The sequence below is a fragment of the Oreochromis niloticus genome, linkage group LG17 (genome assembly GCF_001858045.2).
Source record: "Oreochromis niloticus isolate F11D_XX linkage group LG17, O_niloticus_UMD_NMBU, whole genome shotgun sequence".
Lineage (NCBI taxonomy): Eukaryota > Metazoa > Chordata > Actinopteri > Cichliformes > Cichlidae > Oreochromis > Oreochromis niloticus.
In genome coordinates, this window is record NC_031981.2 from 6,324,304 (window position 1) to 6,350,245 (window position 25,942).

At 39.7% G+C, this 25,942-nt stretch overlaps 1 protein-coding gene across 1 annotated transcript; it reads right to left on the bottom strand.

Annotated features, from left to right (window-relative positions):
• Positions 1-5,884: 5,884 nt before the first annotated feature.
• LOC109194203 (3-oxo-5-beta-steroid 4-dehydrogenase) lies at positions 5,885-17,261 on the bottom strand. The gene is made up of 9 exons (XM_003445144.5): positions 17,054-17,261; positions 16,684-16,851; positions 15,082-15,198; positions 14,876-14,953; positions 14,490-14,612; positions 6,831-6,940; positions 6,580-6,745; positions 6,403-6,485; positions 5,885-6,321 (listed from the first exon to the last, which is right to left on the bottom strand). The coding sequence occupies exons 1-9, from the start codon at positions 17,144-17,146 to the stop codon at positions 6,279-6,281; spliced, it is 981 nt and encodes a 326-aa protein (XP_003445192.1). The 5' UTR covers positions 17,147-17,261; the 3' UTR covers positions 5,885-6,278.
• Positions 17,262-25,942: the final 8,681 nt, after the last annotated feature.

A 25,942-nucleotide genomic window follows, 5' to 3' on the forward strand; every position in this document is an offset into this window, starting at 1 on the left:
CAAAAACAAATCAGCGACCAATATAGCCACCTTTCTTTGCAAGGACACTCAAAAGCCTGCCATCCATGGATTCTGTCAGTGTTTTGATCTGTTCACTATCAACATTGCGTGCAGCAGCAACCACAGCCTCCCAGACACTGTTCAGAGAGGTGTACTGTTTTCCCTCCTTGTAAATCTCACATTTGATGATGGACCACAGGTTCTCAATGGGGTTCAGATCAGGTGAACAAGGAGGCCATGTCATTAGTTTTTCTTCTTTTATACCCTTTCTTGCCAGCCACGCTGTGGAGTACTTGGACGCGTGTGATGGAGCATTGTCCTGCATGAAAATCATGTTTTTCTTGAAGGATGCAGACTTCTTCCTGTACCACTGCTTGAAGAAGGTGTCTTCCAGAAACTGGCAGTAGGACTGGCAGTTGAGCTTGACTCAATCCTCAACCCGAAAAGGCCCCACAAGCTCATCTTTGATGACACCAGCCCAAACCAGTACTCCACCTCCACCTTGCTGGCGTCTGAGTCGGACTGGAGCTCTCTGCCCTTTACCAATCCAGCCACGGGCCCATCCATCTGGCCCATCAAGACTCACTCTCATTTCATCAGTCCATAAAACCTTAGAAAAATCAGTCTTGAGATATTTCTTGGCCCAGTCTTGACGTTTCAGCTTGTGTGTCTTGTTCAGTGGTGGTCGTCTTTCAGCCTTTCTTACCTTGGCCATGTCTCTGAGTATTGCACACCTTGTGCTTTTGGGCACTCCAGTGATGTTGCAGCTCTGAAATATGGCCAAACTGGTGGCAAGTGGCATCTTGGCATCTGCACGCTTGACTTTTCTCAGTTCATGGGCAGTTATTTTGCGCCTTGGTTTTTCCACACGCTTCTTGCGACCCTGTTGACCATTTTGAATGAAACGCTTGATTGTTCAATGATCACACTTCAGAAGCTTTGCAATTTTAAGACTGCTGCATCCCTCTGCAAGATATCTCACCATTTTTGACTTTTCTGAGCCTGTCAAGTCCTTCTTTTGACCCATTTTGCCAAAGGAAAGGAAGTTGCCTAATAATTATGCACACCTGATATAGGGTGTTGGTGTCATTAGACCACACCCCTTCTCATTACAGAGATGCACATCACCTAATATGCTTAATTGGTAGTAGGCTTTCGAGCCTATACAGCTTGGAGTAAGACAACATGCATGAAGAGGAAGATGTGGACAAATTTGCCTAATAATTCTGCACTCCCTGTAAATAACTGCTACTTGCATCTTTGACCCAGAGTTCAAGCTCATGTATGTATATATAAACACCCAGCACGCCCCTGCGGGCGGTTTATCCTTCAAGCTCGGGTCCTCTACCAGAGGCCTGGGAGCTTGAGGGTCCTGCGCAGTATCTTAGCTGTTCCCAGGACTGCGCTCTTCTGGACAGAGATCTCCGATGTTGTTCCCGGGATCTGCTGGAGCCACTCGCCTAGCTTGGGAGTCACCGCACCTAGTGCTCCGATTACCACGGGGACCACCGTTACCTTCACCCTCCACATCCTCTCGAGCTCTTCTCTGAGCCCTTGGTATTTCTCCAGCTTCTCGTGTTCCTTCTTCCTGATATTGCTGTCATTCGGAACCGCTACATCGATCACTACAGCCGTCTTCTTCTGTTTGTCTACCACCACTATGTCCGGTTGGTTAGCCACCACCATTTTGTCCGTCTGCATCTGGAAGTCCCACAGGATCTTAGCTCGGTCATTCTCCATCACCCTTGGGGGCATCTCCCATTTTGACCTCGGGACTTCCAGGTTATACTCGGCACAGATGTTCCTGTACACTATGCCGGCCACTTGGTTATGGCGTTCCATGTATGCCTTGCCTGCTAGCATCTTGCACCCTGCTGTTATGTGCTGGATTGTCTCTGGGGCATCTTTACACAGCCTGCACCTGGGGTCTTGCCTGGTGTGATAGACCCCAGCCTCTATGGATCTTGTGCTCAGAGCTTGTTCTTGTGCTGCCATGATTAGTGCCTCTGTGCTGTCTTTCAGTCCAGCTTTGTCCAGCCACTGGTAGGATTTCTGGATATCAGCCACCTCCTCTATCTGCCGGTGGTACATACCGTGCAGGGGCCTGTCCTTCCATGATGGTTCCTCGCCTTCCTCCTCTTTCTTGGGTTTCTGCTGCCTGAGGTATTCACTGAGCACGCTGTCAGTTGGGGCCATCTTCGTGATGTATTCGTGGATGTTTCTTGTCTCATCCTGGACTGTGGTGCTGACACTCACCAGTCCCCGGCCCCCTTCCTTCCGCTTAGCGTACAGCCTCAGGGTGCTGGACTTGGGGTGAAACCCTCCATGCATGGTAAGGAGCTTTCTTGTCTTTATGTCAGTGGCTTCTATCTCCTCCTTTGGCCAGCCTATTACCCCAGCAGGGTACCTGATCACGGGCAGGGCGTAGGTGTTGATGGCCCGGATCTTGTTCTTACCGTTCAGCTGACTCCTCAGGACTTGCCTGACCCTCTGCAGGTACTTGGTGGTTGCAGCTTTCCTAGCGGTCTCTTCATGGTTCCCATTCGCTTGCGGGATCCCCAGGTACTTGTAACTGTCCTCTATGTCTGCAATGTTGCCTTCTGGTAGTTCAATCCCCTCAGTTCTGACTACCTTCCCTCTCTTTGTTACCATCCGACTACACTTCTCCAGTCCGAATGACATTCCAATGTCATTGCTGTATAGCCTGGTAGTGTGTATCAGTGAATCGATGTCTCATTCACTCTTGGCATACAGCTTGATGTCATCCATGTACAGGAGGTGGCTGACAACCGCTCCGTTCCGTAGTCGGTATCCGTAGCCAGTCTTGTTAATGATCTCACTGAGGGGGTTCAGGCCTATGCAGAACAGCAGTGGGGACAGAGCATCTCCTTGGTAGATCCCGCACTTGATGGTGACTTGTGCTATGGGCTTGGAGTTGGCCTCTAGTGTTGTGTGCCACATCCCCATTGAGTTCCTGATGAAGGCTCTTAGGGTCCTGTTGATCTTATACAATTCTAGGCATTCCAGTATCCAGCTGTGGGGCATTGAGTCATAGGCCTTCTTGTAATCAATCCAGGCTGTGCACAGGTTGGTCAGTCTGGTCTTGCAGTCTCGGCTGACTGTTCTGTCTACCAGTAGCTGGTGTTTTGCGCCTCTGGTATTCTTGCCAATCCCTTTCTGTGCCCCGCTCATGTATTGACCCATGTGCCTGTTCATCTTAGCCGATATGATGCCTGACAGGAGCTTCCATGTAGTACTGAGGCAGGTTATTGGTCGGTAGTTGGATGGGACCGGTCCCTTCTTGGGGTCCTTGGGGATCAGGACCGTCCGACCTTCGGCCATTCCGGGTGTCTCTCGTTAACTAGCAGCTGGTTCATTTGTGCTGCCAGACGCTCGTGGAGTGCAGTCAGCTTCTTCAGCCAGTAGGCGTGAACCATGTCGGGGCCTGGTGCTGTCCAATTCTTCATACTGGAGACCCTTTCTTGGATATCTGCCACTGTAATGGTTACTGGACCCTGTTCAGGGAGGCCCTCAGATCCACTAGCCACTGAGCATTGCCGTTATGGGTTGTGTCTTTCTCCCATATGCTCTTCCAGTATTGCTCCGTCTCCAGCCTTGGTAGTGCTGTTCTGTTATTGTTCCCTTGCCACTGAGAGTACACCTTTGCTGGTTCTGTGGAGAACAGCTGGTTTATTCTCCTGCCTTCTATCTCTCTGGTGTACCTCCTCAAGCGGCTGGCCAAGGCTGTGAGTCTTTGCTTGGCAGTTTCCAAGGCCTCAGGTATGGACAGCTTGCTGTATTTCTTATGCACCTTCTTTGTCGCACCTTTCTGCAACTCCGTTAATTGGCTAACCTCCCTTCGTGCTACTTTGATCTTGCCCTCTAGCCTCCTTCTCCATGGAGGGTACTTGTGGCTGTTCAACTTGTAGCCAAGCATCTCACTGATCACTGCTGCCGTAGTGTAGATCAGCTTGTTAGTGTCGGTAATCGTGGTTGTAGGTATCGTCCGTAGTGCTGCATTAACATCTAAGACCTTCTGAGGGTACTTCACGTAATCTTGGTAACCGGCGGGGGACCCAGGTTTCAAGCTTGGCCATGATCCTATCTTTCAGGTCAGTTCCTCTCGCACTCAACGATCCTTCTCCTATCGCACTTGGGGCTATGTACCCAATCTCGGGTGGGGGTGATGATATCTCCCCCCTGACCTGGCGTCCTGACTCCTCCTTGCCGTAGCATTTATGTTGTACCTCGTCAATCTCTAGCTGTGAGAGCAGTCCCTTCTTTCGAATGTTGGAACACTGAGCTACTAGTTGTTTCGCCGTCATTGTGGATGTTGGGTATCGAAGAATCCATAGGTCCCTCATCCTATTCATGTAACCCCTTCCGCCAGGGTTACTTGCGTAGTAGCATTCCAACAACGCCCTGTTTTCGTCTCTTGCCCACCGATGCCTTCTTGTTCCAGTAGCCCACTTGTCGTCAGGGTGCCCTGGTTCCTCAACACCTGACGCGGACCTTGTTGATCCGGGCGACGTCCGAGCCGGCATGCCTTCATATTTATCTGTCTCGCTCATGTCTGCGGTAGGCTCACTTTAGCATAGGGGGTCTAGCCTTAGGACCCTTACTGGATACAGACGCCCCAGGCAGGAATCGAACTTGCGATCTTCTGCTCCAAAGGCGTGTAGTTTAACCACTACGCTATCCAGCTGCTATATATATATATATACATATATATATATATACATATATATATATGTAGATATATATATATGTAGACAAACAGAAGAAGACGGCCGTAGTGATCGATGTAGCAGTTCCGAATGACAGCAATATCAGGAAGAAGGAACACGAGAAGCTGGAGAAATACCAAGGGCTCAGAGAAGAGCTCGAGAGGATGTGGAGGGTGAAGGTAACGGTGGTCCCCGTGGTAATCGGAGCACTAGGTGCGGTGACTCCCTAGCTAGGCGAGTGGCTCCAGCAGATCCCGGGAACAACATCGGAGATCTCTGTCCAGAAGAGCGCAGTCCTGAGAACAGCTAAGATACTGCGCAGGACCCTCAAGCTCCCAGGCCTCTGGTAGAGGACCCGAGCTTGAAGGATAAACCGCCCGTAGGGGCGTGCTGGGTGTTTTTATATATATATATATATATATAATCTGACAATACATATAATATTGTCCATATTATATTAACATTACCACAGTGAGATGACTTTAGTCTCATGAATAACATTAGCTAATTATTATTTACTAACTAATATTGAAATGACTGTTCAGTACAGAAATGAAGCCCAACAATCATGTTTTACAGTCCTGTGGTCTCAACTAATCAAAGTGATGTCATGACAAAAATGAATGACCAACAAAACATTTTTTCTCCTTCATTTCTGTCACACAAAGCTGTATGAAACATTTCTCGCGGTTAGTATCATGGTTGCTAGGCAACCTGAACAGCGCGACGAAGGCTAGACCGTCCCATTTCACAAGCCTCTCACTTCCACACTTCCCGTACTTGTAGTACGCACCGTACGTAGTACGCGTAGTGTGCGTACTTCAAGCGTGCATACCCTGAATTGGGACACAGCCAAGTTCTCCAGAAGCCTGGTAAAGAAACTAATCATTTGATTCAGGTGTGTTGACCCAGGGTGATATCTGAAACCTGCAGGACACCGGCCCTCGAGGCCTGGAGTTCGACACCCCTGGTGTAATTCATTAGTGCAGTATTACTGGATCACCTCTGTTTGAAGTGATATGGTATGATATATGACTATCACTGAAACGGCAAACTTTGTGCTGGATTATTGTGCAGTTTTCTCGAAGGACCCGGATGTATGACCCCAAAAACTGAATTTAAAAACTAAAACTGAATGATGAGAAGTGAAACTGAAAGCATTCAATTGCTAAATTTAATTCAAATTCAGTTTTAAAAGCTGTTATTCAGGTTGAGCAATTCAGAAGCTTTCTATACTTAGTTAACAGTCTTGCTTTGATTTAGCCACACCTTATCTTTATTCTGTAGTTTGCAAACATTTACTATCCCAAGTTTGTTTGTTTTGTCACTCAAAACTTATCAGTAAGACTTTTACAAAACGAAAGACATCTGTGAGAGCAGACCTTCATTAGCACGGCTCAGCAGTTGAACCCTTTACCCAAGGAAGTGTATTATATTGTGTGCTGTAAATTTAAGTTTTTTAATTAGCTAATAGCAATTAAATATTATTTTTAGCAAAGTAAAGATGCCAAGTTTAATCACTCTAGAACAATGTGTTGCTGTCTGTGATGTCTAGAAGTCATCATGAAATGGATACTCTGGATGGTCAGACCACCTGTTGAGCCAGAAAAGAGAAATATTAATTGGAGCCGTTTGTTCAAGGAGCAAAACTTGACACAAGCTGCACTATACTCACATGAGAAGCTCCACAAAGCGGATGCTTTTGTTCAACCCTTCAACTGCCTTCATATCAGCGTCAGAGAGAGAGAAATCGAATATCTGGAACGTTGGCAAATAAGTCTGATTATATTCCATGCATCTGGTTTTCAGAATGCACTTTTTGCTACCTACACACCTAAAATTATAAACAAACCTCAAAGTTTTCCTTTATGCGAGCAGGGCTGAAGCTCTTTGGGATGACCACCACGCCTCTCTGTACATTGAACCGCAGACACACCTGAGCCGTGGTCTTGTTGTACTTTTTGGCAATCGATACCAGCAGCTCATCTTCCAGCATTGGGGGGCATTTTAGGTTTACCCTTTATTGAAACAGTGATATTTTAATATCAATCAAGAGAAGCTGAGAACTTGACTAGCTACTCATAAAATGAGTGTGACCCATACCAAGACGGATCTCTGGATGTTCCCAGCGGGCTGTAACCAACAATGACGATACCATTCTGCCGGCAGTATTCAAGCAACTTTGGCTGGGTGAAATAGGGGTGGCATTCAACCTGTGATAGAGCACAAATGTATACATACACATATATATTTGTTTCTGATGAAGACAGCTTGGCTTATTCCTTGCGAGTGTTATGAACCAACACTCCCAAGTGCATCTTGATTGTTCATGTTACTTAAATAATAACTTCCTATCTCTGTTATGCTTTCATTGATTCAAAGTTCAGTCCTTTCATACTGATAATATTTCAGGCAGTAAACTTACTTTTTAAATAAAGTTGAAGTTTTCCCCATATTTCTGGGCGGTACACATTGCCTGCATTTTGTTCCTATACCTCTGCAACATATCCATGTCCTATCCATACAATGTTCACATATCTATCAAAACACAGCTGTGTGTGTGTGTGATTTAGTTAAAACATATTGGGCATATGTTTAAAATCTGAGTCTTTCTGTTGAATTGTTCATTAGCTGTATGCGCAAATATTCAAAGACTGAAACTAAAGCCTGTATTGTTGTTGTCTTCAGCTGGTTGTGCCTCAGATTCTTTCTTCTGACTTTAATAAATTGCCGCTGCACAATAGAGTAACAAAGCACTCTTGAAACACTACTTTTTAAAATGAAGAATGGTTTGCACATTTAGCTGCTGATCTTATGGTAAATACAGTACTGTACATTTCCCGAGTCTCAAGTATTTCATTATATTTCCAAAAAGACTTTCTTGTAAGTGGTCCTGAGCAAGTTCTCCAGGCTTTCTGAAGACAAAATTTTACCTTGGGCACTAGCTGTTTTTTCACTCTTTTATCACGATTATTAAAACACCTAACACTGATCTATGAATCATTCAATCACAAAAAGGCAGCTAATTCAAATGACTCATCGAGTCTACACATTACAGAAAAGTTAGGAAAGAACCAGTTTCTTTAGGGACTTATTAGCATCCTGTAGTAAAAGAAAATTTCTTCCCACATCTTTTATCTAAATCTCTGCCATGAATAACACGGTTTGATGAGCAAAGAGCTTTTAGCTGGAAACTTGGCATATCTCAGTATGGTGTGAGGAAACTGGACAAGTGGAAGAAAGAAAGAAAAAAGCTTGAAGAAGAAAAAAAACATTACAGCAGATGAACAGCATCTGAAAGCTATGTCCTTAAGAAAACAGAAAAACTATCAAAAATCTGATATGGGACCTGAGTGGTGTATCTCATCCTTCAACTAATCCATCAACAGTTTGTTGAAGACTCACCAGAAATGGTCTCAGTGGAAGGGTGGCTGTCAAGAAGCCATTCTTAAGGAAAAGAAGCAAGAAGAAAAGGCTGAATAGTGCCAAATTACACAAGAACTGTGTCAATACTGCGCCGTGCTACCTCACTGAACTCCTTAGTCCAGGGGTCTGCAACCTTTTACACCCAAAGAGCCATTTGGACCCGGTTTCCACGCAAAAGAAAACACTGGGAGCCGCAAATACTTTTTGACATCTAAAATGAAGATAACACTGTAAATATTGTTTTTTACCTTTATGCTTTGTTTGAACAACTAAGGTGTGTTGCTTATGAAATCCATGAAGTGCTACAGAGAAAATTACATTTTATTTATGTAATCAACACATTTTGAACTCTTAAAGAAATATAACAAAAGCAAAGACACCCAGCTGAACTAAAATGATCCGTGTAGCAAACAAAAACTGTTGTCAGCCGCCACCCTCATATCGCCTTTGGGCTGTTGGAGCTTTGACCTGACTTTTAAAAAATAATTGGAAAAAAAGCACTATGCTGCTGAAAAATGAAAAATAGATTTTTGCAAAATTCTGCCTAAATATGTATTTTACCTGGTTAATGCGTGCGGCGGGGCGTGGTCTGTAGTGCCCCTGCAGGGGAGGCGGACGCACCTGAGCGACACCCGCAATCACGCCTCGCTGCCTTTACGTCTGTGCTATCTGTGCTGTTGTGTTGTTGTTGGTGTATGTCGGGCTGTGAGCTGAAAAGCTATAGCCGGCTGTATGCGTACAGCAACCATGTGTGAAAAGTGGACAATATAGAGATGCTGAAAAGCGCGTTCATGCAAACATCGTCGGGTCTGCCGTGGTATGTTTACAATGGGACTTCTGCTCCTGAACCTCTGCTCACAGCGTCTGCAAATTGGGGCTGTACGAAGTCAGTTTACGCAGGACTGTAAGCTGTCATCTGTCAGGCGTGAACGGTGTTTGTCTTTAACATAGTTCACGGTGGAGAATAGCTGCTGACATAATGTGGATCCGAAGATCCATAATTGGCCTATCTGGGGTTGAAAGTCTCGATAAATGCACGGCGTTTCGGCGGGTATACCGGCTTCCGCGAGTGTGACTCTTATTTTGAGCGATGAAAAAATAATAGAATATAATTTTATTTTTATATTTCAATATCACAATAATCTTCCAATTTAGAACTACAAGTTAAAAAGAACTAACATAAATAAAATACACTTCAGCTAAATACTTCTAATTTATTTTCCCAAACCACGCGGAGCCGCAGTATAAGGACTAAAGAGCCGCAGGTTGCCGACCCCTGCCTTAGTCCGTATACCCCTGGGAAAGCCCTAAGATCATCAAGACAATTACTCTTAGTGCATCCTAGATCCCGGCTAAAGACCAGAGGTGACCGTGCTTTTGCCCTGGCAGCCCCGAGCCTCTGGAACAATCTTCCTGCTGCTATTCACGCCTCTGATTCCATCTATTCATTTAAATCTCAGTTAAAAACTTACCGAGTGTTTTCAGTTAGTTAGTTCACATCCCCTATAGTTTTACCCTTATTTTATTTATCTTCTACACTGTAAAGTCTAATTAGTTCCCAGAACTCAAAAAAACTAAGGAAACTCGTTGCCTCAAAAAAATTGAGTAAAGCTTAGCTAAAAATGACTAAATTAGGACAACTTATTTATTTTGAGTACTCTGTACAAGCTCATTTGTTCCCAGAACTCAAAAAAATTGGATCAAGCTTACTTAAGATGACCAAGTTAGGGCAACTTACTCATTTTGAGTACACTGTAAAGCCTTGTTAGTTCCCAGAACTCAAAAAAACTAAGTAAAGCTTACTTAAGATGACTGTTAGGACAACTTATACATTGCAAGTCTGCAGTATTAAGAATAACTTTTTATCTGCGGTTTATCTGCAGCTGAGAGGAAGAGGTTGGATAAACTCATCAGGAATGCCAGCTCTGTTCTGGGATGCACCCTGGACCCAGTGCAGGTGGTGGGAGACAGAAGGACTCTGGCCAAAATAACATCTCTGATGGACAGAGTCTCCCACCCCATGCATGTAAATGTTGCTGAACCGCAGAGCTCCTTCAGTGACAGACTGCTGCATCCTAGATGCATGAAGGAGCGTTTCCACAGGTCCTTCCTCCCTGCAGCTGTCAGACTGTACAATCAGAACTGCTCCCAACAAACATAGATGTTTACATCAGCACTGTAACTGCAATAAGTTAATCAACCGATTCGCACTACAACCTGGTTCGCCTCTTATCTGTAGTTATTTATATTTAATTTAATAACTGTACAGTACTCTCTGTATATAGTAACCATTGTCCTTAATGTAAATATGTAAGAAAAATTGTGTATGTTTCTGTTCTGTGTCCTGTGTACTGTTTGTTTGTATATGTGTCTTTTTGGCTGCTGTTACAACCAAATTTCCCCTTGTGGGACAATTAAAGGATTATTCTATTCTATTCTATTCTATTCTAACTTGATATTTCTGACTGTACAATACTAATTGTTTACCTACTGACAAACATTTCAAGTTCAACTAAATGAAAAAACAATTTGTGGTACCATGAATATGATTAAAAATAATTAACAACACTTTTTGTAATGATGTTAAAATCAGCCCAACTTTTATTTTTAAACACAACAAAGTATAACAGCCAACATACTGGACACTGTTCTGCTGAACAACAAACAATTATATTGCCATCACTGTTATAATCTTACAATGAAACAAAGTCTCAGATGTAATTATTCTGAAAATAAGTTTAGGCCTACCACAAGTTTGTTTTGTACTTACATTACTTATATAATCAAAATAAAATATTTATTGTTCTGTCACAAGTGCAGTCTCTAATTTAAACAACACATTTGTTTTTCATTCCAACACAGGAGCTGGAATGTTGTATTATTTTAAGGATGGCTTGTTTCCAGTCCAGGCATTACTGCCTGAACGACTATCATGGATCGAGGTGATCCAAATGTAAGTGCAGAAGAAAGTCTTTAACTTCCCTTAAGTGCAGTGGCAATTCAATTCAATTCAATTTTATTTATATAGCGCCAAATCACAACAAAAGTCGCCTCAAGGCAGTGGATGTGGGTTGGAGATGCAATGGGCTTGAACCTGCAGGCGACCATCTTCACTGACCACACCATCTGTGACGGAGGACTCATCTCTCCTGGTGTCCTACAAGCAAACAATCATATTTTTTGGAACATGAACTTAATTGCTTTCTTAAAACATTTTTTTCTGCATTTGGTATAGAACAGACTCCAATTTAGACAATCTCAGGCTCCCTCCCCACTGGAGAGGTGACATTCAATGTCCCAATTGTCAGTCTGGATAGCCCTGACCACCATCCAACATACAATAATGTCATGAAAGCATCATTTTAAAAAGGGCTATGCAAACATAGCCAATAAGTTTCATTCTAATGATGTGCAAAATGATTTGGGCACAAAACAAATTTTGCTGTTAGAAAACTTGCAGACTTCACTATATACAGTGTAGACCCTCTAAACTAAGTTTGGGGGATGTGATCTTTCAAGAAATGCAGACCAAACTGTTGTTGTTTGTTTACTTACACAGCATGTCTTGTAGAATTAACTGGAGTCACCAGCAACAGCATAGTGCAGTCATATCTCAAGTCTAATAACAGAAGACAGGAAAAGATCAGTAAAGAAACAACTTCCCCAAATCAAAGCACAAATAAAACAATTAAGTAAAACAGGCTGATCTAAAGTATGATTAAAGTTCAGCCCGATTAATATAAATGTCACTGACAGTTGCTAATATATTGGAAAACCAAAATACTTACCACTGAGTTGATGTCTTTCTGTCCAACAGCAGGAGTGCTGGTCCCGAGCCTCAAAGACAGTGAGAAGCAAGCAGAGGGAGAAAAAACAGAACATTTTTCAGAAACTGATTTGATCCTTAATGGCTGTGCAATCATTGTAACATAGAGTTTGCTTATGTTGTTAAATAAAGGCTAGATTTGACATTAATATATGCCACAGATGTTCAAAAGCTGCCACAAAGCATGAAAAAAAAAATAGACGTCTCCGAAAACGTCAGAGCATTTTTGCAAATATGCGATGTCTTGATAAATCGAGCAGATATTTGAACTTTACACAGATACATTCTCGCCTGAAAATATCTTAAAAGTTTATTTTGTGACCCAGAAAAAGTAATAAGTTTTTTAGCCGCGCTCCACCGCCATTGCCGGCCATCCTCCTTTTCTCCAGACTACCCTTTCTGGGTCACAAAATAGCCTTTTAAGATATTTTCAGGCGAGAATGTAGCTGTGTAATGCTCAAATATCTACTTAATTTATCGAAATATCACATATTTGCAAAAGTGCTTCCACGTTTTCGGAGAGCTCTGTTATCCACCAGCGGGATAGCTGACCGGGAGGTCAAGGCTTGATAGAGTCCGGGAGCACAGCCAACTCCTGGCATATTGTTTTCAACCCCCCTGCGGTCTTTTGCTACTCAGGTTAAACATGATATATATAGTTAGTTAGTTATGGCTATGGATTGAAAATACCCCCCACACCCCACCCCACCCCCAACAGCTGCACCTCCCGAAGAATTTTGTCTGGGCTCTTAGCTCACTTTTTTATTTCAAATAATCAACAGAAAATTTCACAGACATAGTTTTATATGAGGTTTTTAAGGCTGTGGTGTTAATTTTTAAGTAACATGAGCCCAGCGGCAGCAGCAACGCTAGGCTAACACTAACTAGCTAGCAAGATTATAAACCTGGTGCTAAACTAAGAGAAGCCACAAAATCAGTTTGAATAAGAGTAAACATTTACTCACCAAGTCAGTGTATCAGGTAAAGATCCACAGCAATGACAACAATAATATCTTGAGCTGACGCTTCTCCAGGTTTGCTCAACATATTCCATAAAAAATGCACCGTGAACATACGGACTGATCCGGGAGGGAGGAGGACGGTAGTCACGTGGCATTTTCAAAACACATCTTTCATCCTTCCGCACTGAGAAGCAAAACTTCCAGCTTACTTAGTTTTTCTAAGTTAAGACAACTACTCAAATAAATTGAGTTTATCAGCGTTTTTGCATAAAAAGTACTGGTAACTTATTTAAATCGAGTTCTAATAACAAATTGATAAAAATTGAGTTCAGCCTACTTAATATTTTTAATTAAACACAATATTACATTTTACAGTGTACTAATGTTCCACTGTATAAATACCCCCACCTTATATTTATGATTACCCAGTAATTTTATCTTCTAAACTATGCTCTAATGTTTTATTTCTTATTTTGTCTGTACTTTTGGGGAGGGTTTGTACTCTGTTATAGCCTTTTATCTTATATTTAACCTTTTTGTGAACCACTTTGGTGTACCTTCGGTTTTAAATGTGCTATATAAATAAAGTTGTATTGTATTGTATTGTAAGAACTGGGATGAAAATCAGTGGCTACAGGGCTTATGGAGTGATGAATCCAAATGTGAAATTTTATGTTCAATTTGTAGTCAGCACTCTTTGTATTGAGGAGGTCAGAAAAGAGGTACAACAGTGAGTGTTTACACTCATCTATAAAACACAGTGGAAGCTTTCATGCTCCATTTCAGCCAGAGGTGTTAGGATTTTGCATTTTGAGACATAGGAAAGCACAGCAATGAAGGCTCCTTTTCCAGGAGCTGGAGGTGATAACTTGGGGTTATTTTTGGCATCAATATCTTGCCAAACCAGATGACAAAAATAGTAGTCAGAGGTGACTGTTCAGCAAATGCAATATGCACTAAACAAATCTAGCTACCTAACCTGAAGCACTGGTTATACTTGGCTTATTTCTGGTGTTTTTCTGCCACCACTTTATGCATGCATACAAAATGACCTTACTCTGATGAGCACAAACTGGTCTATGTGAGGCATGGGATAGCTATCTATCCTAAAGCTCTGCCTGCGACTATAGGTGTTGCTGGGCAACATGATGACATCAAAATATTTGTTTAGATAACAATCTTCCAGCATCTAAAATTTAGTTCTGTGCCAAGTTCTATTGCACAACTTGAGGACTTGGAGTACAAAAAACACATGCACACACAGAGAGAGTACACAAGTACTTCCTGACACCTCTAGATGCATAACTCCATTCAGAAAGCTTTAAATGTATCTAACTGAACAATGGTTTCTAAAATGTCCTTATGGCTATGCAACAGAAGTTAATTATTAATTAGACTGACTTTCTAACTAAAACATGATGAACATTGATAACTGCAAGCACAGCTCCCCTCCTGCAAAGCGCAAAGATTTTTGAACTTAGTATTCTGAAAATAAGTACTTAGTAACTTATTTCCAGACAACCGCTAGCTCAATAATGTACCACTTACCTGGTTTGACACAGGTTTGTGTTTCAGCCCCGGCTTGTTAAGGATTAGCTCTAGTTGTCGCTTGTTGAAGTTTGAAACCCCAAGAGATCTTACAAGGCCAGCGTCTTTACAAGCTTCTAAAGCCTGAGAGACATAGGAAAGCACAATAATAAAACAATATAGTCAACGTTGAACTTTGTGAGCTTTTAAATTGTTTCAGAAACAGTAAAACTGAGACACTGTAAAAGCTGTCACTGATTTTTACCACATATCTTTTTGCATTTAACTATAAGTTACAGGACGCGTGTACCCAATACTGTTGTTCTGTAGCAGTTATGTTGTCTTCACACATGTTAGGAAATCACTGAAACTAAATTTTCTTGAATAAGCAGGTCACCAAGTCTCACCTCCCATGTGGCACACAGGTCCGTTTCATGATAAAGCCACTTCCCACTCTCATCTTTGGGGTAAAATCCATCTCCTGGCTTCAGAAAATTATAGTGTTCAGTATAGTATAGTATTTCATTTGATGCAGTAAAACCTCATGAAATTCAAATGTAAAAATTTAAAACTTGTTATTAAGTTTTCTAGTATTATTTGAATATATGCATACCTTGAAAGCCATGGGCAGTTCTATAATATAGAGGTCAACATAATCCAGCTGTAATGTCGTCAGGGTTTTCTCCAAAGTAGGTCGTACTAGCTCGGGTGGATGAAATGTGTTCCACAACTTCAAAAGAAAAGAAGAAAAGTTAACAAATGTAGAAAAAAGCTACAGAATTCAGCATTTGTTTTTTAAAGGTTCAAAGGTAAGTCATAAAAATGAATATGTTATCGAGTTGTATGTTATCCATACCTCTTAAGTTTCTCACAGGCAAAAAGCATTTTAGACTCGTTTTTGGTTAACTTTTGCCATGAAGGACTTTGTAATGTTTGTCTAGAAAGGTGTTGTACAAATCAAAATGTACTTACTTTATCTTCCTTATTTATTTTGTGGTTCAGGGAAATAATATTGGTGTAATATTCTGATTGGCTTTTTTTCTTATTTGCATTATTAGTTATTTACTTTAAAATAACTAAAGGATTTGTACTTTTTTGTCACTTTGGCCACCATTTTTGACAGGAAAAAACACATTTTTAAACTTTTAATTTTTTGTTGGCATCGACAATTACACCCAGAGAAATCCTGCTAAACGCATTTTTCATGTATTCTCGATATAGATGTTAAACCTCATCTAGAAACATGCATGCTAGGAATGGTGCAACCAAAACCTGTGCCTGCCATCATAGTGCTGGATTTATTTCAATGAATTAGAAGAAAAATAAAACAACCTGTTTCACCCTGAATAACCTACATAAGGATTTTGTGGATTTGTTATTAATGGAACTTGTTGTTCCAGTTCTAAAAGTCATGATGATCTTCATGCATCACTGAACTTTATCAAGAGTTGTCTCTTGAGGTTGGAAGTAACAAAGCACAAATATTTGTTACAATTTTATACAATTTTCTATACTGCACTTCAGTAGTGAAACAGGCTCGTTACTTTTGCCTTAACGGATTTGCTTTAACGGATTTTTGTCAGTGAGCCGACATTGTGTTTTTACATATTATGATACATGCAAATCAAACTGAGGCTATTTAAAGACTACATGAAAATACTTTGGAGATTAGTTTGGTGTACTGTGATTTTAGCTGATGATGCTTAGATCCATTGACTGATATATATTTTTTATTTTACTTCTTTTTCTTCAGATTCAAGCTGAGTATACTTAGATTGGAAAAAACTTAGACTAAAGTTTGTATTCCCATCTACTAATATTATTTTATCATTATGTTAACATAGCCCAAGGTTAGCTTTGAACAGAAATAGAAATGTCCTCCAAACAGCTACTAAACAGCATGCACGTTTTTACTTTTACTTGAGTAAAGAAGTTGAATCAGTACTTCATCGTTTACTGGAGTAGTTTTGAACAGTAATAGATGTACTTCTACTTAAGTAACTTAAGTACAGAATGTGTGTACTTTTGCCAACTCTGGTTGTTTTTTGTAGATGCACTGTTCAACTTCCATATCCGTTTTTGAAAAAAAGGAGGAAAAATGTTTGTGTCCTATTGAACCCCCTACATATGTTATCTAAAAAAACAGAAAGAAAAAAAAAGTTCAACGGTCAAGGCGCACAGTATAGACTCACACGAACAAGTCTGCTTTGCAAACCTTTCCACAATAGAAGATGTCCTCTCTTTTCACAGTTCCATCTGCTATTTTGTCCCTTATTGCTTGCCCCACTTCGTGTTCATTGTAATAGACCAAAGCTCCGTCAATGTGTCTGTAGCCCGTTTCGATCGCAATTTTGACAGATTCATATGTAGTTCCTTTAGGAGTCTGTCAAAAAAAAAAGAAGTACTGCAGGTAATGTATAGTATAAAATAAAATAACAACAACAACCATAATAATAATAAGCACTCAAAAGTCACAGCAAAAAAAAAAAAAAAATCCTACCACTATTGTTTATTTATTAATTTAGTTTTTGCTTCGCGACACATGCGCAACAATATATAATATACAATTAAATCATGAATCTTACCTCGCGGGGATTTGCATAAGTTCCCAGTCCTATCAAGGGTATGCTGTTTCCGTCAGATAGGGGAATGGAGTGACTTTCTGCTGTCAATTCCATGTTTAACAAAAATGTTGTTACGAAGGTCAAACGATCTGGAAGTGTGGCACTGTGCACTCACTCGAACTTTTGAATACTGTCAAAGAGGCTGTTTCCTCTGCTTTCTACTCGGCCAGAAACCCCTCCCAAAGGCAAAGTGCCTCAACTGTTGCTCAACCGGTTGCTCATGAAAACATGAGCAACCGGACACCAAGACAGACAATTATAAAACGAATCTGAATCGTCATCATAAATGAGACTAAAATGCTATACTACATGCTATATTATATGTTGGATTAAGCTTTCAGATACTGGTGAAAGCTGGCAGTGACAATGGGATTACGCTGAATTTATCTACCCCCAGCTGATCAGGTGGTGTTGAAAAGCCAAAAGGTGAGAGGGAAATTAAAGGTATTATCAACGAGGACTATTCCACTCCACCCTCATAGTGATACATCCCATCTGCCTAGTATTGAAAGTCTTTCAAGATTCAAGAGCTTTATTGTCAATACATGAGTATACACAGCAAGGGCGTAGATTTGGCATGGACGGAAGGGACATGTCCCCACCAATATCCAGCGATTATTGAATTGTCCCCACCAATAACTTGATCTCTGCGAGTAAAGAAAAACAAACCCGATAGAAAGAACCCCCCCCCAATCTGTTAACGTCTCATTCACCCAGCGGTGCAGAAAGAGTTAAATTACGTTCGCTCCTACATCATGTGACAACTATGGCCAATGTGATTGGTTGTGCCTTTCAGGGAGCTCTGTTTAGTTTTTCGGCGTTGGTTTTGTGCGCATGCGCGGCGTCTGCGCAGAAACATTGGGTAGGATGTTTTGTCGGGTAGGATGGATTCCCAGAACACCTGTTCACACCTGCGCTGCAAGGCCCTGCAAGGAGGAGAGGAGGATGGCAGCACAAAGGAAGAACCTGGATATAAGAAAGTATTTTTCAAAGAAACCTGTAAGTAGTGATGGGTAGATGAGGCCTCGTGAAGCGTTTCAGCACATTCTCCAAACTGTATCGATACTGTGTCGACACAGTGTTGCTGTTTTGCGCCATACTGACACCTGCTGGACCTTAAATATCATTGCAGGCAACTTACTTGAGACTCACAACAGACACTGATTCAATGACCTAGTCATACTTGTACACTGTAAGGTATTGTACTTTCCATGGAATCATTTTATATGTTTTACATTGCAAATATTGTAGAAATCTTTAAAATATACTGTGAATTACATTAAGTGAAAATTAAATGAAAGTATTGTGAATATAATATTACCCATTTAAATGTAATTGACTCAGAGTTTATTATAAATTTCTATTCGGAAAAATAAGTTTATCCAATGTTTTTGCATTCAGTCTATTGCGTTTTGGGTTTTTTTGTTTTTTTGACACCATTTCCCCAGCTTTGGAAAACTCACAGGCATAGCTGAAGCTGGGGTACACAAAAACTGTAAAGCCAGGTGGAAAAGGTTCTGATAAGATGTCTTCCTATTCCCCCAGTACGTTAAAAGATCCTCTGATCTCGGAATTTTTCTCTCCGACACTCTCCACAATACTAAGGGGTTGACAGTCCTTTATAATAAAATTCAGGACTGCCTGGTCCAGAACAGTCTTCCTAGATGCTTGATTTCAAAATAATAAAACACATATTAATAAAAAAAATGACGATAAAGCTGTTCAGTGTCAATATAGGCCTACTTGTGTTCATTCTCGGTGTGTTTGTCGCCTCATTTTCACGTTTGGCTCTGTAATGCCTAAACACTGAGGAGGTGCTTTTGTTTGTGTAAGAAAGCTCCGCAGAACAGATGCGACATTGCATAAAATGAAATAATTTACACTGCAGGTCACATTGCTGTTTTTCCTATTCTGATAGATTACACTGAAACAAAGACAGACAAACTATTTGCAGTTAAAAGATCAAAATGATCACACACAGCAGAAACATTTCTTTTTCTTTCTCTTTCGAGCTCCATTTTGTTATGGAGAGATGTGTATTTTTATTTATCTTTGCGAGAGTAATTTTGTGGTTTTTTTGGTGGCGACTCGTTCCGTTGACAGATGCGGATGCGGTACCTTTTAAACACAGTTTGGCGCGTTGGCAATGAGCGATACAGTAGCTGTATCGATCACGTGACTTTTTCTTAAAGCGACGCACGCACCGACACAGGCTTCACTCTGTGAGCTTGATACAAGCGCCGGTGCGTCAGTGTTGCTGGACCCATCACTACCTGTAAGTCACTTAAAGACAAGTTAACTCATAAAATGTGTCCGTCATAATAACGTTACAGGCTATGCTAGGCTTTGGCCCACATCAGTCTAAAATTGTATGTAACCATGAATAACGTGTTTTGGAAACTAACTGCACAACAGGCAGCACTATTAGTTATCTCAGTTTCTAATTTTGATTGAAACTGTCAGAGAAAACGGCAGCCTCGAGCAAGCCAGGATATTAGTTTACAGAGGCTGTTAGAATTATATGTCTAACGTTAAAATGTTGGTGACACAATAATTTCATCCTAATGGTACTGACATATTCACAGGGTTAATTTTTGAGACAAAATATCATGAGGTAGTCATGATTTTGCAAATATTCCACCTTGTAGTGCAGTTTGCGCAAATTGTTTTAAAAATGCACTCACCCTACAAACATTACTGATGAGTCAAGATCTGCACAAAGTGACAGAAACACTGAAGCAGCTACACATTTTATTCTTATTGTCATGTATGTCCTATTTGTCAGGTGACAGAAGAACCAACACAAAGCTCAGAGAGTAATGGTGATACAAGATCACAGGTGAAATTGGATGATGACCTAGTGGTTCATGACTGTGCACATGTGTGACTGCATGTATTTGGAGTGTCTCACTGTTATTTATCAGGTGACAGAGGAAGCTCTGCCATGTTGTAGCTCGGACAGAGGTGAAGAGGCGAGGTCACAGGTGACTGACTGATGATTTGGTGCTATAGATTAACTAGTATTCCCATTATGATTTTAACACTAGCCAATCTAAAGTCTCTAATTAGTTTGATGTTTTCCCTACATGATGGAAACTTTGGCTGCCTGCCATTAAATCTTCACTGATAGAGAAAAGCTGGAGGGAATCTGAAGGGGAAGAACGTGGACTTGCACATCATTAAGAAAGGCAACATTAATATATACGTTCTTCACATTGGCAGTGTTTCTTTTTCCAATTTGTGTAGCATTTGTTCGAAAGTATTTTCCAATCTTTGATTTTCTGGAGATTGATCTTTTTTTTCGTTTTGTTATTTTTTTGTGGCTTTTCCTGTGAATTGACAGAATCAGATTCATCTACAAGGCTAACAGTACGAGACTGGTCCAGGTCAGAATCATCATCAGACTCACTCAGGCTTTGGCTAAGTGGAGAATCCATTGGGGAAACCACATTTGGTCTGCTGGTGAAACCAAACATTTGGCCAACGAATGCGAAAAATCGACGTACTTTGGATTTTTTGCATGCCTTTTTTATGAAAAAGTTTACAATTTCTTTGTTGATGACATCCTGATTTGACACCATTAATAGCAGAATTGTTTTTGTATTTTTGCACCTTTGACATAGGAATTTGAAAATCGCCTTGTGTAAGTTTTCAAACTTCTTCAAGGGGATTTTATGATATACATGCCTGATTTTAGGCCAGACTTTGGTAGACAGCCAGTTGGTGATAGCTGAAATTTTTACCAGACTGATGACACAGCGTGTTCTTTTTTTTTGTTTTTTTTTTTACAACATGGATAACAAGTTCCATAATACAGATTTTCACTAAAAATCTGTAGATTTGTTCCTTTCTCATTCCATATATAGTCTGTGAGGTGTCAGTTTTTGTTTTTTTCCTCTGGAAAACGGGTGACAGTTGTTAAAGTGGTAAAACACAACAGTGGCCTTACGTTTTTTCTTCTTTCGTTGCTTGCAGCCACAAGTTTTAGCAGGGAGGAAATCGCTGTCTGAGGAATCTGTCAGAAGTGCATTGCACTGTTTTCGTTTTTTGCATATTTTGCTTTTTTGGTACTTTTCCACTGGAAAAATGTGAACGCTCCAATTGTTAAAGCAAGAAAATTTGATAATGACCTGAGGTTTTTGGGCCATTTGTTTCTTGCACCGACCAGTTTTTGTCCTGGGCTGTGAATTGACAACATCAGATTCTTTCAAATTGCTATCAGAGGTGGACTCATCCGGGACAGATTTAGCATTAGATTCCTCCTTGAGGCTTTGTCTCCTGGTGCAGCAAAACATTCTGCTAACAAATGCGAAAAATAGACGTACCTTGGATTTTTTGGCTGCCTGGTCTATGAAAATTTTAACAATTTCGTTGAGGCCTGGATCAAATCTCCTATTTTCCAGAATATATTTTGCAGGCCACCTTTTTCACAGGGCCTTGAAAATCACCTTGTTGAAGTTTATGAATTTTGCTAAGGGTATTTTATAGAAGTCATCCATTATTGCATCCCAGATTTTCACAGTAAGCCGGTTGGAGATAGCTAAAAGTAATTCCTCACCGATGACGTGCCCTGATTTTTTTTTTTACAACCTGCAAAACAAGTTCATACACACAGATTTTCACCAAAAATTTGAATTTTTCTTTCTGTTGAAACAATTCTAACGGATGGATATAATTTGCTGCCAAAACAATTTTTTTGAATACTAATGCAACTGTTTTGTCAGGTTTTTGTGAATTAATTAAATTGAGTAAATCAACTCCCGGTTTGCGTTCGCTAAGACTAGTGCAAATTGCCTCAGCAATGCTGGCAAAATGTTCCTGTCCTTCTAGGCCTGAAGGTAAATCATTTCCCTCGAGTTGAGGCCCAACTAAATCTAAAAGATGTTTTCGGAGCGAACAGGAAGGCTCGTACTCTGATATCTTCGCAAGCTGCGAAATAAAAGCCTGAATAAGTCTTTTCAGCCATGCCTCATCCTCTTTTTTTTTTTTTTTTTTTTTTTATCCCACTGGTTTTTCAGTGGCAAGCAGGCTTCAAGTTTAATAAAGGATTTATTTGGGAGATTCATATTATACGTGGATCTGTTATCTTCCATTGTGTTTAAATTTGTCTCTTTGTTGAGAATTTAGATTCGCTTTGTTGAAGCCAGGGTTTGAACTTCTGTTCATAGCTTTCGATATCCAAAGGTGCCAAGTAAATGCTTGAACCATACAACTTTCTTGCCTATTTAAAGATTTTTTAAGCTGAAAGGGGCCACCTAGGCAGCACGGTGGTTAGCACTGTTGCCGCACAGCAAGAAGGTCCTGAGTTCAATTCCACCATCAGGCCGGGGTCTTTCTGTGTGGAGTTTGCATGTTCTCCCCGTGTTTGCGTGTGTGTGTACCCCGCCTCTCGCCCTATGACAGCTGGGATAGGCTCCAGCGCCCCCCGCGACCCTGAAAAGGATAAGCGGTAGCGAATGGATGGATGGATGGATGGAAAGGGGCCACCCTCTGACATCACGGTGTCCTTTCATCTGTGTCAGCCGAACGTCAGATTGCCACCGCCCACTTCAATAAAATCAACTAAACTGTGTGCGGCACTATCAGTAGTTCTCATCACGCTGATTTGTGTTTAGTGGGTGTCCTTTCTCATAAGTATGTTTTTCTATTCTTTATTATTCTTCTTTATCTACGGCACCATTAACCCGGCGTCTAGAGCTTGCTGTACACGGACTTATTCAAAGGACGGACACATGAAACGGAAGCAACGTCATCGGGTTTCCGGCATGCTCCCAGATGAATAGCTTTCTTTTTCCTTTTTTTTTTTATTGTACAAGTTAACAAATACAGCGCATATCTTACAAATCAAAAAGAAATGTACAAGTATAAGTGGTTAAGAACAAAGCAGCCATCGAACAGAGAACAAAAGAAAGGAACAGTATAGGTCAGAGATAATATAAAGCAGCATACAATTACATTAAATGACCTTCCTTATAAAGTGAGATACAAAATAAAAAAAAATAAATAAATAAAAATAAATAAAATTAAAAAAAGTAATAATAATAAAAAAAAGAAAAGTACGCACATACATACAATCTTGCTACATTAGTTGAAAAGCAGCATCAAAAATTCAAGTAAGTTGTGAGCTTTATTTAAATTACACTTGTCTAATGAAGCCTTCAATAAAAAGACTTCATTTTTAAAAGCAGCAAAGATCGGAGTAATTTTCAAGAAGCGACATTTATGAATGAAAAATTTTGCAACTATAAATAAGTTGTTAATCCCAAATTCTATTTTCTTATTTTCTGTTTGTAGGCCAAATCTAATTACTTGAAAGGTTAGAGAAGGGTAGTCAATATTTTTAGAGGTTAACCAGTACTGAAAATCATCCCAAAAAGATCTGGAGCTTTCACATGAGTAAAAAAGGTGCTCTGTAGTCTCAATATCAGTGTTGCAAAATGTGCATGTGTTCGTATCTATATTGAATTTCTTGTGAAGATAGTCCTTGGATGGGTATATGGCATTTAAAACTTTAAAGTGAATTTCTTTTGCTTTTGGTGGAATTGGAAAAGAAAGATACTTAGTCAAAAACCTAGAATTATAATCTTTAAACAAATATTTTCTTTTTAATTGAGAAGGAAAAAGTTGTTTGGTTAAAATTGTCCTTAAAAATTTATTATTGCACGTCTTTCCTTTAAATTGACGATCGTCAATAATTAAGGACGGTTCACGAATTATAGAGGAAGAATAGGTTAAACTGGCTTTAGCCATCTGAATCATAGCAGGGGGAATGGCTTTCACAACTTTAATGAATTTACTTTGAGTACATGATAAGCCATAATTATCAATGAATTTATTATACGATAATACATTGCCGTCATTGTCTAAAAGGTGTAAAACCGTCCAGATTCCATGATCCATCCAATCCTTATAAAAGATGGATTTTCTTTTTATCAATATACATCTGTTGTTCCAAATTGAATTTGTATGTGGAGAAAAATTGTGCTTGTAAATCATTTTCCAGTACTGGAGAACCTGTTTATGAAAATTAGATAATTTAATTGGTAATTTAGAAATTTCAAAGTCACACTTTAAGAGAAATTCAATGCCACCAAGCTTCTCGAAAATTACTTTAGGGAAATAAAACCAAATATTGTTTGAGTTATTTATGAAAGACTGCAACCATTTGAGTTTGATGGAACCATCCACCATTGCTTCAAAATCAATCACATTCAAACCTCCTTCTTCAAATGACTTCACTACATCATTCTTCCTAATATAATGTTGCTTGTTTCTCCAAATGTAATTAAAGTTAATTTGATTTATATTATTGATTAGTCTATTGGAAACATATAAACATTGTGATGGATAAATCAGTCGAGAGATACCTTCTGTTTTGGTAAGTAAGACACGTCCACAGATGGAAAGGTCTCTTTGTAACCAGCTGATTAGGATCTTTTTAGATTTTTGGGTAATATGCTCAAAATTTAGATTTTCTCTATTATTTGTATTCTTTGAGATTATAATATCCAAATATTTAATTTCCGTTTTAACAGCTATGTTAAGAGAGATACTGGGTTTACAATCATGAATAGTTAATAATTCACATTTTCTAATATTCAGGTACAAACCAGATGCCTTTGAAAATAGTGAAATTTCATTCAGTGCGAGAGGAACCTGTGACGTGTTCTTTAAAAATAGTGTAGTATCATCTGCTAATTGACTTATGATAAATGGGGCTCCCATCAAGTTCAGTGGTTGAATATTTGGATTGTGTTTCATGAAAATAGCTAAAAGTTCTGTTACAATAATGAAAAGTAACGGAGAAGCTGGACACCCCTGACGGATTCCTCGACTAATGTTAAATCGTTTAGACGTTCCAAAAGGTAAAGAAATAGAACTATTGATATCAGAGTATAACAAAGAAATTAAATCTATGAATTTTTTACCAAAACCAAAATACTGTAAAGCTTTTAAAATGAAAGGATGTTCGACCGTATCAAATGCTTTATAAAAGTCTAAAAAAAGAATCACACCATCATCTTCAATTAAGTGATTATAATCCAGTAGATCTAAAACTAATCTAATATTATTGTGGATAGAACGATTCTTAAGGAACCCAGATTGTGTTTCAGTAATAATCTGATCTAAGCCGTCCTTTAATCTGTTTGCAATAACATGAGCAAGAATTTTATAATCTGTATTCAATAGAGTAATTGGACGTAGATTATCGATTAATCTTTTATCTTTATCAGGTTTGGGAATAAGGGAGATAAGACCCTGTTTCATTGTCGTTGCTAATGTTTCATTACTAATGATTTCCCTAATAGTTTTGAAGAAAAATTCTTTCATTTCTTTCCAAAAGAATTTATAAAAGATGGCAGTCAAGCCGTCCTGACCAGGAGCTTTGTCCATTTTCAGTTTGTTTAAGGCTTGATCTAAGTCATCCAGTGATATATCAGAGTCACAAATTTCTCTGAATACAGAATCGATTTTTGGAATATAAGGTTCAATCTGATCAAAAAAGGTAATTGAATCAGTAGTTAAATATTTAGATGAGTATAAATTTGAATAAAACTTATGTATTTCTTCTGCTATAGTCTTATGATTTGTGCATTCTTCCTCCTTTACAATTAAGGTATTAATAGATTTTTTCTCTTGCCTCCGTTTCTCCAGATTGTAGAAATATGAAGTACTTTTTTCACCTTCTTCTATCCATTTTGCACGAGCTCTAATGTATGCTCCATGAGCCTTTTTCTTGTATAAATCATCTAACTGAGCCTGTAAAGACAAAAGAGATTTCTTATCAGCCTCTGACATAAACTGTCTATTACAATAGTTATTTATATTGTAAAGTAATTTACTTTCAAA